Source organism: Martes martes, assembly GCF_963455335.1.
Source record: "Martes martes genome assembly, chromosome: 12".
NCBI classification, from domain to species: Eukaryota; Metazoa; Chordata; class Mammalia; order Carnivora; family Mustelidae; genus Martes; species Martes martes.
Window position 1 is genome coordinate 83,377,116 of NC_137900.1, and position 20,950 is coordinate 83,398,065.

At 54.9% G+C, this 20,950-nt stretch overlaps 1 protein-coding gene across 2 annotated transcripts in view; it reads left to right on the top strand.

Moving 5' to 3' along the window:
- Positions 1-10,007: 10,007 nt before the first annotated feature.
- Positions 10,008-20,950, top strand: part of DAB2IP (DAB2 interacting protein) — a 46,245-nt gene continuing 35,302 nt past the window's right edge. Inside the window, exon 1 of one of the 2 annotated variants that reach the window (XM_080820347.1) lies at positions 10,008-10,267. In XM_080820347.1, the coding sequence (XP_080676473.1) occupies positions 10,098-10,267 (170 nt within the window). In that variant the 5' untranslated portion in view covers positions 10,008-10,097. The remainder of the gene's footprint in view (positions 10,268-20,950) is intronic. The other variant, XM_080820348.1, reaches the window with a different exon arrangement.

Here is a 20,950-nt window from a genome sequence, read left to right on the forward strand (position 1 = left end):
CTTCTGTTAATGGGGACAGTAATTGTACCTGCTTCCCAGGGTATTTCTGAGGATTATTTTTTTTTAAAGTTGGGGGGACTGGGGTGACTCAGTTGGTTAAGCGTCTGCCTTCGGTTCAGGTCACGATCTCAGGGTCATGGGGTCAAGCCCCATGGTGGGCTCCCTGCTCAGTGGGGAGTCTGCTTCTCCCTCTCTGTCTGCCCCTCCCGCCCGCCCCTGCTTGTGCTCTCTCTCTCAAATAAAAAAATAAAATCTTAAAAAAATAAAAATAAAGGGGGAAGGGGCCGAGCAGAGCATCCTTACATAGGAGAGGCCCATTTTGCCTTAGCTGTGGCAGAGGAGCCATGGGGGTAGGGGCAAGGGTGAGGGCAGTTATCTTCACCATCCTTATCGAGGCTCCCTTAGGTTTCCCAGGGCCAGAAGTGGGGAGGAGTGATGAGAGAGCCTGGCTAAAGGAGCAGAGAAGTCTGGGCCCTAGCTTCCACTGCTGCTGACCTCAGGCAAGTCTCTCTTTGCCTCAATTTCTGGGACCAAGGAAGGAATAAGGAAAGGATTGATGGTGGTTGGAGCCAGCAGGGGGCAGGTGAGGGGCTGACATAACCTGTTAAGACTTCTCTTCATTTCCCCATACTGAAAGTCAGCTAACTCCCTGCCCCTGAAGCAGGCACCGGCAGGAAATGTTTTCAGACGGGCCTTTTCCAAGCGAAGGGTGGCCACATTCTCCTGCTTCTGTGTTATTTTCCCACAGAGGATGGTCTGCTCTCGCCCTTGTCCCTGAGCCACCACCCATCTTCCTTTGCTTGCCTTCACCGTTCCTGCTGTTCAGCATTGTCCTTTTGGTAAGAAAACTGTTCGGCAAACCAGCAAACATTTCCTGAGCATCTTTTGTCTGCTTAGGTCTATGCTGGGCCCAGGGGATACAGGGATGGTTAGGATACTGACCCAGCTATTAAGGGGAGGAAGACTGTTGAATTGTCTTGTGTTTAAACATCTGAATGCAAAAGGAGCAAAGCTGGGGCAAGAGACCCTGGGCCCTAGGTTCTTCTGCTTTCTGCCTGTGGGACCCCCGGCAAATTTACACGACCTCTCTGAGTCTCAGTATCTTCAGCTCAAAACCCAGGTCAGTCCCTGATGATCCCTCCCAGTTCAAAGTCTGGGATCAGTTTTGGATAATTACCTTCACTCTGTCCTCTCCAGGTAGAAGGCTGGGCTAAGTGCACTTTAAGCGCAAAGCTGGAAGAGCAGACTCGAGGCAGTGCGCTGAACCACGGTGAATCCAGCTCTGCAACTTACTATTTATATGTCTTTGGACAAAATCCTTCCTTGAATTCCTTTGAGACTTGTTTTTGGGGGGGATGTAAATGAGTATTATGGTATGCCTGATACCATAGGGCCCGGCCCATGGGAACTCACTCATTAAAGCTGCTGAATAGCTCGCCTCCTCGAATCAGGCACCTGCTCCACACCAAGAACGCGCCCCTCCAGCACCCTTCTCCTCCGCCCCTCTTCCCAGCTCCGCATGTTCCATAGCGGGACTCTCCACGGGGAGGAGGCTGGGGAAGCAGTAACAGGCAGTTCCTCCCCCCCACCCTACAGCAGAGGCCTACAGCTAACTGAGGAGACCTAGCATGGGCACCCACAAACAAATCTCCCTCCAGGGAGAGCCCCTCGGTGGGGTTCAAATGGTTTAAAACCTCCTTGATTTGAATATAAAACTGGTTTGGAATTCTGTCTTGCTTTAAGAAGAACATGTTTGCTAATGAAATTAATAGTGTAAACAAGATTTGGGGAGGGCAGGCAGCCAGAGGAGAGGGGTTATTTAAACACACTTCAAAGAACACCCTTTTCCAGCATCTAAGCCACCCCATTTGCATACGTAATGATTGTGCTAATTATAGGTGGCCTCATCTGCTAACAACAAGTTTGCCTGGTTGTGCTACATTATTGTAATCACTCAGTCAAAATTTCTGGCATGCTTTTCATCAAAGATAACACTAGTAATAACTCCTATCATGTTTGATCCCTTGCTCTGTGCCAGGCATCTTACCGGCCATTTGACAATGATCTCATCTCATCTTCACAACAGCTTTGTGCCCTGAAGATTCCTATCCCCTGTGTACACAGGGTGAGATTGACGTACTGGGAGGTTAGGTAACGTCCCTGGGATCCCATAGCCGAGAGCTGGTAGCTGGGGACATGGCCCAAGTTCTTTGCTAACTCACGTTCTTTCTACTCCGTGTATAGCTCTGCCTCTCTGGGGAGATTTGGCACATGTGCTCGCTTTTTCTCTTGAAGCTTTCCCTTTCTTGTTTGGTCCTCGCAGGAACTCCCTTTTGGCTGCAGAGGAAATTGAGACCCTAACAAGGAATTGAGGGCAGTGCAGGAGGCGCAACTGGGGCCCCTCATTTCTCGGGTGACACCGGCTCACTCAGCCACCTTCCCACAGTGGAGGGAGGGCCGCCCCTCCTTGTTCTTCCCTGGGGTCTTGAGTCCCATCTTGAGAGGATGGTGTCTTGCCTCTCCCACTCAACCAGTGCTGGGCTTGGCCTCACAGCCCAAGAAAATTATAAGGCAATAAACAGGTGGGAGGACACCAAGTGCATCATAAATCGCCGTACATTTGTTGTCATTAAATCGGAGGTTGCACCCGGGTGGCTCGTGGCCACACGTCGCCCACAGACAGGTTTCCTTGGGTCTGAGAAGATACAGAGGTGTTTGTTGGTGTTTTTAAAAAAATCAATTACCAACGCTGAAACACCCATAAAACATTTACCTGAACAATCTGGGTTTCTGGCTTTTCCCGAGCAAACAGATGTGGCAGCATTGAGCCTGTATTCCTTTGGGCAGAGAACTGGCCGTTGCAGCTCATCCCATCCTTTTCTCCCTGGAAAGCCTTCAAGTTGGCGTAGACCGCCTTAGCTCTTCCCAGTGGCCCTGTGTGTTGGGGGCAGGGGAGGGGGATAATGTTCCCATTCTGTAGACAGGGAGCTTGGGGCCCAACGGGACCGCTGGACCCCGCCACAAGCTGGCATTGGGGAGGCTGGGACTTATACTTCATCCTCACTGCCCTCCAGATGTGTCTGAGCCCCACTGGCCACCCTGGAAAGAAAGAAACCTTTCACGGGCCTAATGACTCAAAACTAACCAACAGTGAGCCTGGGGAACTGTTCCTGTCTCCCCTTCTCCCTTTCCACCCTCCCGAGGCCGGAGGGGACATGGGAAACCTATTCATTTAAACTCAATTATTTTCTCGAAGACAGAACTGAACTGAATTGGGTCAGCGGCTATATTTGCTGTGCTCAGCTATTTCCCCTGTACCGCCAGCGCCCACCGGGTGTGTTGCTGGGCTCCGTGCTGCCGGGCTCACCAATTATAACTCCAGATCAGTGGCCGTTCCTTAGCATGCTTAGTTTGGGAACAGAGGAACACCCTGTGCTCCTTCACCGAGCAGGCCACAGGAGCAGGGTCTGGAGTGTGTGGTCACCACCTCCTGGACCCAGGCTGCAGGTTTGGGGCATTTCATGTCCAACCCCTGTCTACAGTAGACGTGCTTCTGACAGTGGAGTTTTACAGATAAGGAACCTGAGGTCCGGAGAAATTGGGTGCTTGTTGGAGAAGTAGGCCTTGGAATCAGATGCAACTGGGACCTTACCAGGTGTGTGACTTGGAGCAGAGAGCTGACTGCTGGGCACTCCATCTCGTCTGTAAATGAGGCATGAGTTTTACTTGACATACCTCTGGGGGCCAGCCTGTCATACTGGAAGCGTGACGTGCTATGTGGACAGTTAACCCACCCATCCACACTCATTCCCTTGCACTGTGTGCAAGGCACAGAGCGTGGTAGGGGACCTAGATCTCAGAAGGCATACAGGCTGGGCTGCCCTCCTCTCTGTGAAACCGTTCCTGATTCCCTGCAATCAACTGGAAATGTTTCTGCAGTCATTATAGGTCCCCTGTTGGGCCAGGCCCTGCAGTGGATACTCGCTCAGCCTCTCCTGGACCTGTAGTTGGGTGTGCTTTTGTTCGGCAATGATGTCTGTATGTGTCCCCCCCGCGCTGGACTGCCAGCTTCCTGAGGGCAGAGAGCACGTACGTGTCTTGTTCACTTGTTTGTACGCTGATGTCACACCCTTTCTAGCTGGGTGACCTTGGACTGGTGGGCCTATTTTCTCGTCTGTAAAATGAGACAGTAGTGTCTCCCTGTGACACCCAGAAAGAGGCTACTGGCAGCTTTGTGCGTAGACACCTGCAAAAAGTCTCGGGAGACATTTGGAGGGAGTCAGATCAGATGCTTCTGTTCCACCCTCTTGAAGCCCGGAACATCTAAGATCGGGGCTCTGGGGGATCCTGGGAAGGGCTGTGAGTGCCGTCTTGTTGCAGAGTTGCGTCCTTATGTGGAGCAGTGTGGACGGGGTGTAGTCTGTGGGCCTCCCCTCATCCCCTCCATCTTCTCTGCTCTGGGGGCTGGGTCTTTCCCAAGCTCGGGCTGCTTGAGCTGCTCTGGTCTCAGGACCTAGCCAGCCGCTGCTGACCTCCAGGAAGGCGCCCAGGTCCCAGTGCCTAGCATTGGGACTTTGTTTTGGCGGTGTTGAATCTGGAGGTAGAACAGGGTCCCCCAGTCCACTCCCATGATATTATTGCTGGTCCCAGAGGCATGGGGGTGGGCAAGGGGACAGTTTAGGGAGGTTTGGATTCCTTGACCTTTTAGGGACTTGGTGAAATCAGAGGGCATGTCTGTGAACTGGGGCATTGGGCCCGGTGTAGACCTGTGGTGGCGATGGCTATGGGAGCAAGGCTCCATTCTCGTGGGGTGGGGACAGAACTTGGGGACTGGGCAGCAGGTGACCTAGTCAGAGACACAGAAGCTAGACCCTGGTAGAGCACAGTGAATGGAATTTGAGCCTTTGGGGGCAGGACTTAGGGATGGGGGGCCTGACCACCAGCCGACCCCAGCACACTGTCATAGGGCTCTAGCAGCCACAGGCTCAGAAACTGTAGCAATCCCTCCCTCCCCCTTGTCCCTTGTAGCAGTCAGTCCCTGGAACACCATGCTGAGTGTTTGCCCAGCACTTGGCACCGTGACAACCAAGAAAGAAATGCTGACCAGGTCTTATTGCAAGTTCGAGAGTAAATTTACTATTTTTCTAAGGAGGCATCACGTGGGTGGGAATTTACCCACCTCCTATACATACACAGTGTTTTGATGGAAACATTGCATTTTTTGAGTGAACATGTGTCAACATCACTGTGGGGGAAAAGGTTCCAGGATTCTCTGCCAGCTGAAGTCATTACCACAAGGCACTGGTTGGGGGCCTGGCAGATGGGGGTGATACAAACAGGCCAGTGGAGGGTGAGGAGGTGGCCAAGTGGGGAGCCTGGCTGGCCTGATGGGAGGCCGGAGGACCTTGGAGCTGGGCCGGGGTGGGGGGTAGGGGGTCTCTGAGCAGGTGGAGAGGAGGAAGGGAGTTGGGAGGTTGTGGGCTGACAGTGTACATTAACCCCCTACACACACACATCACAAAACAAGGTAAGTAGGGAGCACAGAGACAGGGACAAAGAACAGAGGCTCTGGAATGGTGAACACTGGCAGCTTAGACCAGAAGGACAGGCTGGGGCCAGATTGTTGAGGGGCCTGGAATCCCAGCTCCCACCACTAACAAGCTGTGTGACCTTGGGCAGCTTTTCCAACGTCTCTGTGCTTTAGCTTCATTTTAGTAAAATGTAGCAGTGGATGCCCACAGCTTATGACTCTCTGGAGGATTCATGGAGATAATGTATGTAGAATGCGTAACACTGGGCCTGGCACATAGCAGGTGCCAGGACACATTTGTTGTTTGTTGGTGATGATAAAATCACATAAGCATAGATGTGCGCACATAAATTAACAGCTGGAGTGCACTGAAACTGCTCTCCAGAGTTGGCCCTCAGTCTAATATCAGGTTTGATTCTCACCTTCAGCAAATACAGCAGTTGTCTATTTATTTATTTATTTATTTATTTGACAGAGAGAGATCACAAGTAGGCAGAGAGGCAGGCAGAGAGAGAGGAAGGGAAGCAGGCTTCCCACTGAGCAGAGAGCCCGATGCAGGGCTCGATCCCAGGACCCTGGGATCATGACCTGAGCCGAAGGCAGAGGCTTTAACCCACTGAGCCACCCAGATGCCCCTACAGCAGTTGTCTCTTTAGAAGCTCTTGTCCATGAACAGCCGGTCCCTGGGGCTGACTCTCCTGTAAGGCACCTGTCTCCGGTCCTGTGCCCACCTCCGTCTTCTAGCTGAGACAGCTCTGGGCAGGTCAGAGAGGGCCTCCATCCTCTGCGTAGCCTCTAGGAAGAAGAGATCCATGGCCACAAGATAGGTCCCCCTCCCAAGGGGCTGTGCCTTGACAGTGTTGGGGCTGGCTCTTGCACATCAAGAAATGGGAAGGTGCTTGAGGGAGGATGGTTCCAGAGTTCTCCAGAGAGCCTAGCCCAGTTGGCGAGACATCTTCAGATCTGAAAGATGATGCCACATCTGGGCTCTGAACTTTTGGTAGGAGACTGACCTACAGGGTGTATGTGTTCATCACACATTTATTTGAATCCCAGGACTTGAAGAACGGGAGATGAATAGATCCCAAGGAGGGCCTGCCAGAGCAGTCAGCAGGACCCCCCGGGGGAGGGGGATGCTGCGTGAGGCAGGCCGGGAATTCAGGAAGAGGAAGGGGTGATTTCATACTTCCTGTGCCTGGGGACACTGGGAAAGCCTTCCCGCAGGTGGGGACAATTAAGCTGGGTCTGAAAATTTGAATGAGAATTAGGAGTAGGGGGAGGAGGGGTGAGATCAGTGGGAGCAAAGGTGTGGCCTGGAGGAAGGGCAGGGCAGGCCTGTGACTGGTTGCTCCCGTGAGGGTGAGGAGTGCCCCGGTGGGTAGGTGGGGCCTAGTGATCAGGGAGCCCTTGTTCTCCCAAGGTGCTGGAACCGGGCAGGAGTGACTGGATCCTGGCAGCCTCCGGAATTCCCCCAGCTATCTGTGGCCAAGTCACTGTGTGTTCTGTACTTTCACATATTGTTCAAGTTGACTCTGAAAGGAGCTTACAGGAGGTTATGTAGCCCTCTGAGCTAAGGCTGGAAGGGTATGGAGGAGGGAGCTTATTCAAGGTCAAGCAGCTGGTGAGTGTGGGAGCCTGACTCGGGATACACATTTTCTGACCCCAAATACAGGCTTCTTTCTTATTTTTATATTATTTTTTTAATTTGAATTACAGTTGATGTACAACATTATATTGGTTTTAGGTGTACAACAGGATGATTTGACAGTTACATACGTTATGAAAAAACTTGTTTCTTTTTAGCTTTTGACCCCTCCTGTGTGGTAGCTGTCATATTGAGAAGCCGCTGTCATAGGGGCCTGTTTTGTAGAACAAAAGCTTAAAACTGGGAGGACCCACCAGCAGGGTGGCTTCCTGCCTGGGGTAATCTGGGAAGGCCTCCAGGAGAAAGGGGTTGTTAGAACTGGAGAGGGAGACTGAGAGGACCAGATGGGTAGTAGGTACAGATGGTTGTCTGGAGTGAGGCATATCTGCTTTTAGATGAAGCTGGGTCAACTTGTGCAAGTGACCGAGCTTCTCTGGACTTGATTTCTTCATCTGTAAAGGGGTCACAGTATTAGCCTTGCCTGTTTGTTGCCAGACTAAGCTCAAGTAGGAGGTCTTGTAGGGCCTGCATCCAGTGGAGGTGCTTCGGAAATGTTCTCTGGCCCTCCTTCCTGTCGCCAGGGGCTGGCTTCTGCCCTAAGACATCTCTCTCTCTCTCTGCTTACAGCCTTACTTCTCCCCTCTTCTGAAATTTCCCCTAGGACATTGGGATCTTGGGCTTGGAGCCCTCTGGGCTGTGGGTATGGGCGGATGGAGATGTTGGGGGCTGCAGCCTTCTCCTCCAGTGGTCAGGGTCACCATTGCCTAGATGGAGCTGAGCCCAAGTGAGGACACTGCAGGGGATGGAGTGAATTACAGACTTCCCAGTTTGGGGGTTGCTTTGGGGCCATAGTCAGACCTCTTCACCAGCCTTTCGTGCTCCAGCCAGAGTCCTGGCTGCCTGCACACAGTAGGTGCTAGACAGTCTGGCACTTGATAGGAACTCAGATGTTTGCCGAGGGACTGGAGCAGCCTGAAAGCACTGTGAGCAGAACTGGGGCTTGTGATGTCTTTGGATATAGAAGCCAAGGAGTAGGCAGGACCCCCAGCAAGGGCTGTATACTCTGCCCCACCCCCACTGCTCTATCCATATTTACATGGTGGGATTGGATACCGTTATCTGATTGTCTCAGAAAGCTGTGCGGCAGCCAAGCCAGTGGAGGCTTCTGGGTGCTGGGCCCCAGCTTGATTAACCCTCAGGGTGGTGGCTGTAAGAGAAGGTGTTCCCTGTGTGTGGCAGAGGCTCACTGTGTAGCCAGCTCAAGTGGAATGGAAAAGTGGTGACTCGGGGCCAAAATGTTGAGTTGATTGGGTGTGCCCTTCCCAGAGGGATTTGTTTCTGTGTGACCTGAAGGTGAGTCTCTACACCAGAGGGTGGGGTGGCACTTGGGCCCGTGGATCCGACTGGGTCTGCCTGCCCCGGTAGCCTTCCCAAACCTGGGCAGCTGACCTTTCTCACCCAAGCGCTTCCTCCGTCCTGGTAGTTAAACCTACTCCTGTCATCGTGGCCCCATCCAGGATGTGGGTGTGTGGGTGCTTCCCTACAGGAGATGAACCGGGTGGGAGAGGGAACTTGAACTCCGGACTGCTGCCCGGTGCTTCCTCACTGCGCAGGGGTCTGCGCCAGTGACTTGGGTAAGCAAATCCCTGGCTGTGCCGGTACCTCCGCCTTCGTTCACACTTTAGAAATGTTTGAATGGAAGTGCGGGGTGGCAGGGGAGTGGGAAAGTTCCGGGCTGCGGCTCCGAGCCGGGGAGCCCGGGTGTGGCCTCCGCGGCGGCGGATCTGGCGGGGGCGGCCGGGCGGGAGAGCGCAGCGGCCGGGCGGGAGCGGAAAGCCGTTGCAGCTGCGGACAGCTGGCCGCGCAGACCGGCGCCGCCGCGGGGCCTGGGAAGGGCTGGACGTGCGGCTCCCAGTGGGCGGGCTCCTGGGCCGGCGGCTGGGGGCGGGGCCGGCGGCTGGAGGCGGAGCCGGCAACTTCCGGCCTGGGGGAATGGGGCGTGGAGCCGCCCGAAGGAATGCGCCGGGAGCGGCTGGCGGAGAGGCGCTTTGGCGCGTCCCCAGAGTTACCCCGCTCTCTTCCCGAGCTGTGACAGGTCTGTGACAGGCCAGCCAGAAAGGTACCGAAAGATATTCCTCAGCACATGTGCCACTGCCTGCTTTGTGCCAGACACTGGTCGGAGGTGTTCAGGCTTAGCAGGGTGAACAGGTCCCTGTTCTTACAAACCTTTCCTAGGGTGGGGGAGAGAACAAGATGATTTAAGATCAGAGGAAAATGAAGCCGGGGTGTAACTTGGGGGTTGGGGTGGGAGTTACGCCTTTAGCTAGAGTGGCCAGGGACGGCCTCTCCCAGGACACTTGATATGAGACTTGATATGAGACCGGAATGAGGCGAAACCAGCCTTGCCTAGAGCTAGGGCCGCTCAGAGGGAATAGCAAGTGCAAAGGCCCAGAGGCGGAACTGGGGCAAGATATGACCCGGGGCGGAGTCAGCGCTTCATGGGAGGAGCCTGCAACGGACCTCTCTGGCCGAGGTTCCTCCAGCTTCCTGGACCCAGAGCTTGGCGCCAGGTCTGCACCCTGCCCCCGTGCTCTGGGAGGAAGACTTGCCTGTGGCTGGAAGCAATTGTTGGTTTTCAGGAGTCTTTCTAGACTTCTTGGATGTTGTGCCATGTGGTTACCTGTATGGAAGACTGTAATTTTCCACTTGTTCTCTGAAGGACCCGGAAATCTCTAGATGTTGTCACCGCTATGTTGTTGTTTTTTTTAAGTCATTTTTGAAATTTCAACTTGGAAGACAGATTCAGCATGTGCTTTGCGGGAAGGGGAGGCACGCCTGAACACACCTCTTAGATGCTGGCCCGAGCTGAGAAGTCCCCTGATCTGGCTGGGAGAGGCACTTGGCTGCAGGCCGTTCTCAGGAATGGGCCTCTGTGGCCTCGGACTCCTTGGTGACAACCTTGGCAAGATTCTGGGCCGGGCCAGAGCACCAGCTCTGTGGAGACCCGGTCAACCTCGCAAACCAGATCTGGCTCCCAGGCTCCCAGTGCGCAGACCGGGGTCATTTGAGAGAACTGCGATTCCACTGCCAAGGTCTGTGGGGGCCTCCGTGGGAGGAAAGGGGCACAGGAAACTTCCTCCCTGGTGGGTGGGCACGGATCCAGCTGAAAGGTGTGGGGCTATTTCTCCAAAGAGGCGCAGCCCTGGGACATCCCCCTCACCTGGGTCCAGGGCCTCCTTGGTGTGCCGAGGAGGTCTACAACAGCAACCCTTTCTCTTATCTCTGACTGGCCCACGGGGCACTGAATGGAAGGCTTCCCCAAGGGCTTGGGAAGAGTGAAGGTGGGGCCGGGGTTGCTAGGCTGGCTCCTCTCCTGGGACTCAGGAGCTCTTCTGAGGGAGCATCAAGTCTGGGTGGCAGGGTGGAGAGAGGCCCAGGAGCACAGGACCAAGGAGGCCAAAGCAGGAAGACTCTGGGGTGCCTGGAAGGTAACCTAGGCCCAGGGAACTGGCAGGGTTGCCGAGGTGGGCTGTGAGAAGTGGGCTTTGACCCCAAGCTGCCTGGTGAGAAGTCAGTGAGGGCCCCGGGCTCCTGTTTCCTTAGCCTGGGGCTCCCAGCAGGCCTCTCGGAGACAGATTTAATAATCCTAGCCTGTTTCTCTGGCCGTTAGTGTTGCAGGAGAGAAGCTTTACTCCTAAAACTTTTATTGATCACGACACTAATAAAAAGAAAAAGGTTTTTTGGAGCAAGGTTTTTTTTTTTCCTTTTTTCTTTTTTCCTCCTGGAGCAAAGAACATCAGAGCCCTAAAACACAAATCTGTTTTCCTTCCTCTCCCTCGATTTAGGGCTGGGGGTGGGATTTGGCCTTGTTCAGATTTCCCCTCTTCAGGAAGTCTTGCCTGACTCCACTGGCCTTGTGGTCATTCCTCTGTTTTCCAGTAGTTCACCGGAGCTGCCATTGCGCATCTGGTCTGTTCCCCAGAAGGGTCGAAGGGTAGGGCTTACAGAAGCCTCAGACCCCGAGCGCAGTGAAGGGCATCTGCCCTAGGAGATAGTGAAGGCTTCCTCTTGATTTCTCAGGCTTTTTTTTTTTTTTAAGATTTTATTTATTTATTTGACAGACAGAGATCACAACTAGGCAGAGAGAGAGAGAGGAGGAAGCAGGCTCCCCGCTGAGCAGAGAGCCCGGTGTGGGGCTCGGTGTGGGGCTCGATCCCAGGACCCTGAGATCATGACCTGAGCGGAAAGCAGAGGTTTAACCAGCTGAGCCACCCAGGCGCCCGACTTCTCAGGCTTTTTGGGTTTGGTTCTTTTGCTGCCTCGTTCTTCATTTCATGAACACTTCCTGAGCTCCAACACCCTGCCGTAGCCTCCCTTAGGACGCAGAAATAGAAGACACGGTCGTGGCCTTGCAGAGCTTGCCTTCTGTCAGGAGAGACAGATGCTCATAAATAAGCGGGAAAGCAGAGTAATTCGAGATTGGGGAAAGTTGTCCTACTGAAATGTCAGTCAGGGATGTTTGTCTCCTCTGTTCGGCACCTTGTTTCCCAGTGCCTAAAATAGTGCCTGGCACGCAGTTTGCACTAAATAAATATTTGCTGGCTGAATGAACCAAACACTGAAGAAAACAAGTGTCTCAGTGGAGAGTAATGGGGTGTGGCAGGACCTGTGATAGCTATCCAGGGGCTATCCGTGGGGAACAACTGAGCTCCAGACGCTGGCGTTTCCCTGAGGCCTTTCCCTTGCAGAGGTGAACGGAGAACGCCCACCGAGGCGCAGCGAGTACAAAGTCCCCAAGGCGGGAAAGCAGAAGCTGCGGGGGTGGGTGGGGGTTGGGTTTGGTGGATGAGGTCAGAGGGTAGGCACCTGCCCACTTCTTCCACTTGGGGAGGAGTGTGGATTTATTCAGAGTGCCATAGGGAGTATTGGAGGAGTTTCTCACCCCAGCGTTAAATAATCCGTTTTACATTTCTATACTGTCCCTCTGGCTCCCTGGTAGGGGTGGGAGTGAGGCTGCAGGCTGGGGCGAGCAAGGGAGATGTTAGAGGAGTAGCAGGTTTTGCTGAAGGATTGGATTCTGAAGGCTGGGGTGGGGGGGTGTCCTGGCTCCTGAGTCTTCACTTTGGACATTTCGGACTTGAGATTCCTTGAGGCATCCAAGAGAAGATGTCAGCCCAGCATGTCATGTGTGAGTCTGGAACTCAGAGGAGGGGAGGGCTGGGGATAGAACTCAGAGGGGCCTTGAGCACACTAGAGTTGATGAAAGCAAAGGAACAGATGAAATTCCCAAAGCAAGGTGTTCTCCTGAAAGGGAGTGCCCCCCCAGGTTAGAGCCTGAGCAACTCCAATCCCCCCCAACCCAGGGAAGGGGCCGAGGTAGCAGGAAAGGAGATGGGAGAACCTCAGGTGGTGGTGGCAGGGAGGGAGGAGGAACACCAGAGGGTCTGGTGGCCTGGGTTTCAGGGAGGGTCTGGGCTGTCTTCTGTCAGTAAAGAGAGGATAGAAACTGTGGTTGGCCTTGGCCCCATGAAGGCCCTAGGGGACCATGGGGAGAACCACTGGGGTCAGGACAAGTGAGTTGGATAGTAGAGGAGGAGGCAGTGGTGTCAGGGAAGGGCAGGAAGCACCAGCCAATCCGGGAAGCAGGGGAGGATTGGGTAAGGGCTCAGACACTCCTCTCTCTTCTTTGGGTTTGCCAGGGTCTTGCCCATTCAACCCTGCGCCCCATCCAAATCCTCTGAGCAGAATCCTTGGAGGCTGATGCAGAGGGCTGGAGGGGTGCCCCAACGTGCTCTTGAACCCCTGTCTGGGTTCCTTTCTCCCTTTCTCAGCAGAGCTCGCTCACCGCCCTGTAGTGGCTCACTTTTTCTGGTTCGTGGGACCACCTGACCCCCGTTCTTTCCCATCTCCCTACTTCGTCTCTCTTTGGGTCCAAGGCCCCTAGAGAAGAGCATTGTGGAATTGGGTTTGCTTGGAGGGTCTTTCCATCTTTGTCAGAGCACGCTGGACTTCATTTACACTGGTAACTTTGCTCTGGAAAGCTCCTTTGTGTGTTGGGCGTCCAGAGAAGTTTGAGGTCTTTTTCAGGGTATTTTGGTGGCCAGAACCTAGACCTCCCCCAAGGCGTGGCTGGCTCTGTGGGGAGTTTAGAATGTGTTTGGCTTGGGGGGTGGACAGGGTAGGATTGGAGACAACCTAAGTTCTAATGGTCCTCAGGTGGGGGTTCTCTGTAACTGTCAAATGAATGACACTCAGATATTTGCGTCTTTGGGCTCCCAGGTTGTTTGGTTAAATGCTTCCTCTGCTGGTTAAGCAGTGTTTTCACATCTGTTATCTGCAGGGGATGTTTCTTCATTTCATACCTGAAGAAACCGAGGCCCAGGAAGGTCAAAGTTCTTGCCCAGAGGTCACAGTCGCTAAGTAACATCACCAGAATTGCACACCAAGCCTGCAGACACCCCCCCCCCCCCCGTGAGGCCGCCCATGGGACCAGCCTTGGGGGTGTGGAGTGGTTGGTGGGGTGCAGGGTCCTCAGTCTCCTCTTGCCCCTTCGGAGCAGTGGCCATTTGCTGTGCGGGTCTGTAGGGCATTCCTCCTGACCACCTGTTTCCTGTGGCAGTCCAGACCCTCCCTTCCCTGAGCACATGCACACCAGTGGCTGCAGGCTCCAGGAAGATAGGAAGAAGCAGCCTTGAACCGGGTCAAACCTTGGGGGGTCCCCAGCTTCTGGGAGGCTGTTTGTGTATGGCATGTGTGGCTGTTGCAGAAATCCCCACAGGAAAGCCAGCTCAGCTGCACAGCATCCCGGGGGAGACAACCTGAGCAGGACAGGGCCTGCCCCCTCACTGGGGATTGGGGAGATTGAGGAGACTCAGAGACGGCAGGGGTGGAGCTGGGCTGCCCCTGGAGGGGTGGCGATGAGCTCTTGTGCTCCCTCCCCATGGGCCAGGTGCCTCTGTACTCTTGCTTCCCTCCTCCTACCCAGCAGATCCCAGTTAGCCTGGGGCCGGTGCAGGACAGAGGCAGGCTCTTTCCAGGTTTCTAAGGATTTGGGGCACAACCCCCCCACATCCCCCCCACCCCCCTGCCCCACTGTCTCCATGGCTTTCTGGCCTGGATGCTTCCTGGGGAGGACAGACATCTGGGAAGAGCTACAGAGTGGTCTTGTGTGGTAGTCCCTGAGGGTTCCAGGTGGATCCCCCCTCTTTACAGGGGGCATCTGAGGACCCGAGGAAGAAGTGACTTGTTCAGGGTCACTACCCAGTAAGCTGGTTTCCTACCTTGTGTCTCTTAGCGTATCAAGGGGGCAACCTCCTGCAGCTTAACTCATCTGGCTGCTCTTTGTCAAGTGCTCGCTCTGAGCCGGGCCTTGTTCTGTAACTCGTCAGTTCCTTATAGCCACCCTGTTGGGGGGTTAAGTACTGTTGTTCCCCATTTTACAGAGAGGGGCTTGTCCTCGACCACCTGGGTTGCAAGTGACATGGCCCACATTTGAACTCAGTCTGTTCTTAAGCAGCAGCCTACCTAGCTTCAAACTTGATTGCTGGGTTCTCTCGAATCAGAAACAGAAGCAAAATGGTCAACCCTTGAAGGACCTGGCCCTCGCAGAGTTAGGCCCGAGGACACTGCCTGGCTTTGGCTGTTCTCATGGAGGATGGCCAGACACCACTTCCAGCGTGCCCAGCCACTCCAGATGCCAGGAAACAGTTCACCTCTCTTGGAGTGTTTGTTAGACCAGGTACCGAGGTCCAGGCTGTAAGTCTCTCCTCACCTCTCCCCACTCCTGTTCTAGCAGCTCGGCAGGCCCTGCCTACCCTTGGAGCCTAAGGGCCTCTGGAGAGCACTCATCCCTGCAGCCCTGCCTCCTCCATTCTCTGGGACAGTGAAAGGGCTTCGGCCACTGGGCTTGGAAGGACGGCTCTCCTCACCTGTCCCTTCCTCTAGCCATATAGCCTTTCCAGAAAGGGATGAGGGCCCGAGTGTCAAGCACGCCACTCCTGCAGGGCTGCAGACCTGCCTCTTCTCCCTCCTTTACCTCCTCCTCTCTCCTTTTCCTGTATCTCACCCTTACCTAGCATCTGTCTGTTTCCTGCCACCTACCCTCCACATTCTCCCCGTGAAGGAAGGATGGTCGTGGGTGTGGAACAGGTAGGGCCCTCGGGTCAGGGTGGGGAAATCGGGCCTCCAGAGGGGGCAGGTGGGAGTCAGAAGCCTGGCTTCCTCATCTGTGAGATGGGGTGTGGGGACACGTGCCTGTGGAGTGTTGTGAGCAATGCCGGGCAGTGCTAGGACGTGCGTGTCCGGCCCGTAGTGAGTGCCAAAGAGAGCCGTGCTTTCTGTTCTTCCTGCTCCAGATGTCGCTGTGTTTGGGGGTGTGGGGCGCTCTTCAGGTGAAATTTGAATTTTTACTGTTGTGTATTTTGTCTAGATCTTCCTGAGAAGCCCAAGCCCTCCGTTCTGATCATGACTTTGGGGGAGTTTTTTGGGGTTTTGCTGTCTTGTCTCCTGCACTGAAAAAGGGATCTGTGCCTTTAAGGCCCCGGCAGCCCGGAGTGGGACACTGGCCCTTTAAAAGCACATTACAGAGAGTTGGAACTTAGCCTTTGTTTAACTAGCAGTGATTAGTCCCAGCGGACAGGGCTGGAGTGGTATGTCTAGGACCAGACCGGAGTGCTGTGGACTGGCTGGGCCCACTGGGGGACAGCAGGCTGACCGGTGGCTGGCCTGGCCCCTCGCTTTCCCCGGCCTGGTGATCCTGGTGGCTTGGGGACCCAGGTGGCCGCGCTGAGGGATGGTAAGTGGCCTGATTATTCTGATCTGCCTGAGCAGAGGCTGGAATGTGGGCGGCTGCCAGCCCTAGGGCCCCTGACCAGCCTCCTAGTCCCAGGGAGCCCCAGTGAGATAGGTAGGAGCAGGCTGGTAAGGAGGGGTTGTCATAGGTACTCAGTCTTGGGAGGGACTCCGTAGTTCTCCAGAGATGGGTGTCTCTGCAGACATCCCCCGCCTGCCCAGAATGTGGAAACAGTTAGATTAGCCCCACCAAAAAGCGAAAAACTGAGAAGTGTTGCTGCTGGTTTTAGTTTTTACAGCCAAGCCTTGATGGCCTACCCCTTTGAGAACCGGGCAAGGCTAGGAATGGCCGAAAAGTTTTCTGAGCTGAGGATCTTGGCCTTTGCTCTGGGTGGCCCAGCCCTAGGCTGGACTGGGTGGGGCTGCGCTGGGGTTTGGGGGCCATGTCATCTCTACCCCAGCTCCCCAGCCCCCCAGCAGGGCTCTTTTATATTCCCCCTCTCCCTTCCTGGATCTGTTCCCTGATCCCTGGGCCAGCGGGCGGTGGAAGCTCAGGAAGGCTGCTCCGGCCCGGAGTGTGTTCTGCTCCCGCGTACACATCTGAAACCGTGTTAAGAGCCCGGTCCCTGTGATGTGGCAGCCTTTCCTGGGGAAGTACCTCTGTCTCCAGGGAAGGCAGAGATCCGGCTTGTTAGTGGAGGGCTTGTGAGGAATAAATGAGCCAGTGCCGTGAAGCGCCAAGCGCTGTGCCGGGCGCGTTCCAGCCTTGGTCCCAGCCACCCTCACTGCCGTTTCTGGGGGGCTGGTGGTGGATCCGACTCCTACCAGCAGGGTGTCCTTCTCACCATTTTCCAGACAGGGTCACACCAGAGGTGACAAAAGCAGAGCTCAGGGTACAGTTCTGGTGACCCAGAATTTCTGTAAGTTCTCTGAAAGCTGGTGTGTGGGCTCACGTGATTTCTGTAGTTTTGGTGAAAGCCTGAGGCTTTGACAAGCAGTGAAGATAGTTTGGAGCTGGAGGCCAAATGCTAGGCTTCCAGCTCTGCCCCGTACCTGGGAATGGTGACCTTGGACAAGCTGCTGGACCTCTCCTCGCCTCCATGTCCCAGTGTCTGAGGGGGTGGGGTGCATGGGTCAAACCCTGGAGGGAGTTCTCGGTTTTGCTGGGGCACATGTCATGGAGGTAGGGGGTCTTTGAGCCAGGATTCATGGATAAAGCAGACATAGCTGCTGGGTTGGGATCCACCTTGGATGCTGTATTTTTTTTTTTTTTAAAGATTTTATTTATTAGACACACAGAGAAATCACAAGTAGGGAGAGAGGCAGGCAGAGAGAGAAGGGGGAAGCAGGTTCTCCACTTGAGGAGAGAGCCTGACGCGGGGCTCGATCCCAGGACCCTGAGATCATGACCAGAGCCGAAGGCAGAGGCTTAACCCACTGAGCCACTCAGGCGCCCCTTGGATGCTGTATTTAAAAGTGTATGGCATTATTGGTTGGAATCCCATGGGCCAGGTGGCGAATGACAGATTGGGCTAGTTTATCCCAGAGGCAGCCAGTGTGGGGGGTTGGTGGGGAGAGTTGATGAGCTCTCAGAGTCTGGCATACTGTCTGGGCTTGGGAAGCCCCTTGAGGTCTCGAGCCTCAGTTTCCTTAACTGTAGTCAGGGGGCTGGGTTTTATGAGCATCAGAAGCCCACATACACTTCCCAGGTGTGAGATGTCATGGGTGAGGCAGGCAGTGTAGAGCCACAGATAGATGCCTGTGGCTTATGGTCATTCGGAGCAGGAGGAACTCAGCAGCTACACCCCACTTTCCTTTGACGTCTAGATTCCTGCCTTTGTTGGTGGCCTGGGAACCTGTGGCTCACTGGCGGCCACCGTCTCCAGCTAGTTTGCTGCTGTTGAATGACCCAGGCTGTCTCTCACTAGTTACAATCTGGGAAGCAGAGCTCTAATGTCCCACTGAGACTCCCAGATACCAGGCTTGGGGACGACTAGGGAGCCCAGGTCCCAAGGCCTCCAGGCTCAGTGTCGGCGTATTGGAGGCACCTGGTAGCTCTCTGCTGGGGTGCTGGATTAACTCGAACCGGGAATGGGGGGCATAATGAGGTTTGTGAGCATGAGGAGCCTCCAGCAGGCTCTGGCAGGAGGGAAGGGAGCCCATTTGTCAGGTAAAGAGGCCGAGGTGCAGGAGAGGCCACCTTGAGAACTCTGCTCTCTTGGCCCAGTGCCTGTTCCCATCTTCGACTCTTGTCTCCCTGAGACCACAAAGCCACTCTGTCCCAAATTGTGGCTGGAATTAAAAAGACAGCAGGGCTGGAGATGAGCACTGGGGCTGGAACCTAGGGTGTCTGTGTTTGTTCCCGGAAGTGTCTGTCCATCTCTCCTCAAATGGGGACTTAAGGTGCCTACTTAAAGTGACAGCACTCTCAATCTTGCTATTGGGGGTGGTATGTGGAATGGCCAAGGTTCTCTGGGCTCAGATGACAGAGAGGCTCTTCAAGAGCCCCCATACAGGGAGGGCCGGGCGACCCCGCATGCTGGGCAGAGTGAGAGGCGTCTTGGAAATAACTGTGTGCCCAAGGAGAAGTCAGGAACCTCCAGAGCAGTGCTGCTGGGTAGGGAAGGGGCAGAGTGTCCAGGCAAAGGCAGAACCAGGGCTGATCTTAGGGCTCACTGCATGTCAGAGGTGGTGTCACCCCCATTTTGCAGATGACAAACAGAGACATATGGAGTAAGTAAGGTGACCAAAGTCCCAGAGGTTTATTCTCAACATGTGTTTGTTTTTAAGGAAGGAGTCCTCTCCACATTGACCAGTCATCAGCCAGCACAGTGCCGGGAGCTGGGGCTGTGTTGACAAGGGCCTGGTCCTTGGTTGAGGCAGGAAGCTTGGTGACCAGGGATGGGGAAGACAGTCCACACATAGCTTTGTCACCCTAACGTGAACAGCCTGCACAGAACAGGAGGGGACATGGCATGGCCCTCGGGTGTTAGGAGGGGAGAAGGTCCTGCCTCTGTCCCCATCCTCACATTTCTTGGAGGGGCCACCTGAACCCAGGAGGACTTCCTGGAGGTGAAGAGCTGGGAGGAATTAGATAAGCCAGAGGGAAAAGTGGCTTTCTTGGGGGACGGAAGTCCTTGGTTTTCAGTTCATTTGTGGTTTTTTTTTTTTTTTCATTTGTTTTTTTTATTTCATCATCTTTCACCCCACTTGGGTCATGAGTCCCCAGGGCCTGAGGCAGCTGTTGGCGGTATTTATGGTTGCTGCCCCGGGGGGTGGCGGGGTTGCTGGGGAACCAATCTGAAACCAGTCCCACACTCGGTGGTGTGATCCGTGGGACCAAGGGGATGGATGGGTGCGTTCATGTATGTGAGAAGGAGAGGGTACAGACTGAGCCTGCAGGGTGGGAGCAGCTCGGTTAGGGCCTTGAACCATTCTCGAGAGTTGTCCAAGTGGAAAAGGTGGGAAGGACATCCGGCAGGGGCCCAGCTTGTGTGCCATAGGTGGCTGTCTGGGTCCTGGGGTCCTGTAGTGTCAGGGTTGCCGCACACGAGGCTGGAGGCAGTGCTCCTGGGGCTGGGAGTGGGGGGCTTAAGGTTTAGGGGTGTGACCCTCCTTAATCTTTCTGAGTACCCTGTCCAGGCTCTTGGCTGTTTCTCCTGTGGAGCAGCGAGGGGGCCGGAGAGCTGTCCCCACTCCGAAGCAGGAGGGGCACTCGGCCCTCAACTCACTTTCGATTTGTCCAGATCTCATCCCATTCAATGAGTGTTCCTCAGATTCTCTTCTTTTAAAATTCAGGGCACTTCGCTGTTCTACTGAGGTTTATGAATGTTTAAAAACTGCTTTGCGGTCCCCAAAGTAATTTGACAAGTCTGACAGCTATTGATTAAAAACCCGAAATTATTCAGGCTGCAGGATGACTTGGGGGATTAGATGGAAAGTTTTTTGTTTCTTCTCACTCTGTGTGCCCCTTGCCCCCCCACCCCCCGAAAAGACATAAGAGGTGGGAGGTAAATGTGTTCCCGAATGTTTTTTGAAAACTCCATTAGGCTGCGGAATGGCACTGGAAAGGGTGGGGATGGGGATCACCCCTCACGTCCCCCGTCTGGGCTCCAGCTCCGCGGCAGGCAGCAGTGAGGTGCCCTGGGAAGGCGCTGGAGGTGGTGGCGGCGGGGGAAGGTGGTGTGCTCGTTCGTGTCTGGTCCCTTGCGTTCTTGGGCTGTGGACATGGTGGGGCTTCTGTGGCGCCCTTGGAAGCGACCCAGCGGGTGAGGCACTGCACCCCAGAGAGAGGAGGGAGCTGGTTCGGGGCTGCTATGCAGCAAGTCCAGAGGTCCAAGGGACGGGGTGGGGGGGCAGGGTTGTCCAGGACAGGGGCCCTCCTGGCCGGGTTTCTCGTCTCCCTCTCAGTGAGAGCGTCCAGGCTCGGCCCAGTGTGAGCTGAGTACCAGCACCGGCCCCCTGAGGTTGGTGAAGCCCTTTGGCTCTCAGCTCCCATTCTGCCCTATGTGACCAGGCCGAGGCGCTCCGTTCTCCCAGCCTTGTTTCCTTTGGGGGATAGTTGACCCATGAGGTAGGGCTCTGAGGTCCTATTTGAGTTCATGTTCCCTGTTTCTGCTAGGGCGATGCTGCCTTTTGTGCGGGGCTGTTGGGAGAAGCCTGTGCTGTGATGTGTGCGCCTTGATAGGCATTCCTGTCCCACAGCTGGTACACAGTACGTGCTTAGTAAGTGGCTGTTAAGTCCAGGCGGCCACAGTGTCGATCATTAAATCAGCACCTATGGGGCACTTCCTAGGAGCCTGGCCTCAGGCTGCGCTATAGCCATAGCACGTGATAAGCCATCCCGTCATCCTGTCGTTGTTGTAGTGGTGTAGACCTCCTTTGCCAGTTGGGCCCTGCGGTGTGGAAGGGAAGCACGGACTCCCAGGGGTCGGGTGAAGTCTGGAGATCAGCATTGCCCAGCCCAGGGCTCAGCATGTGGATAG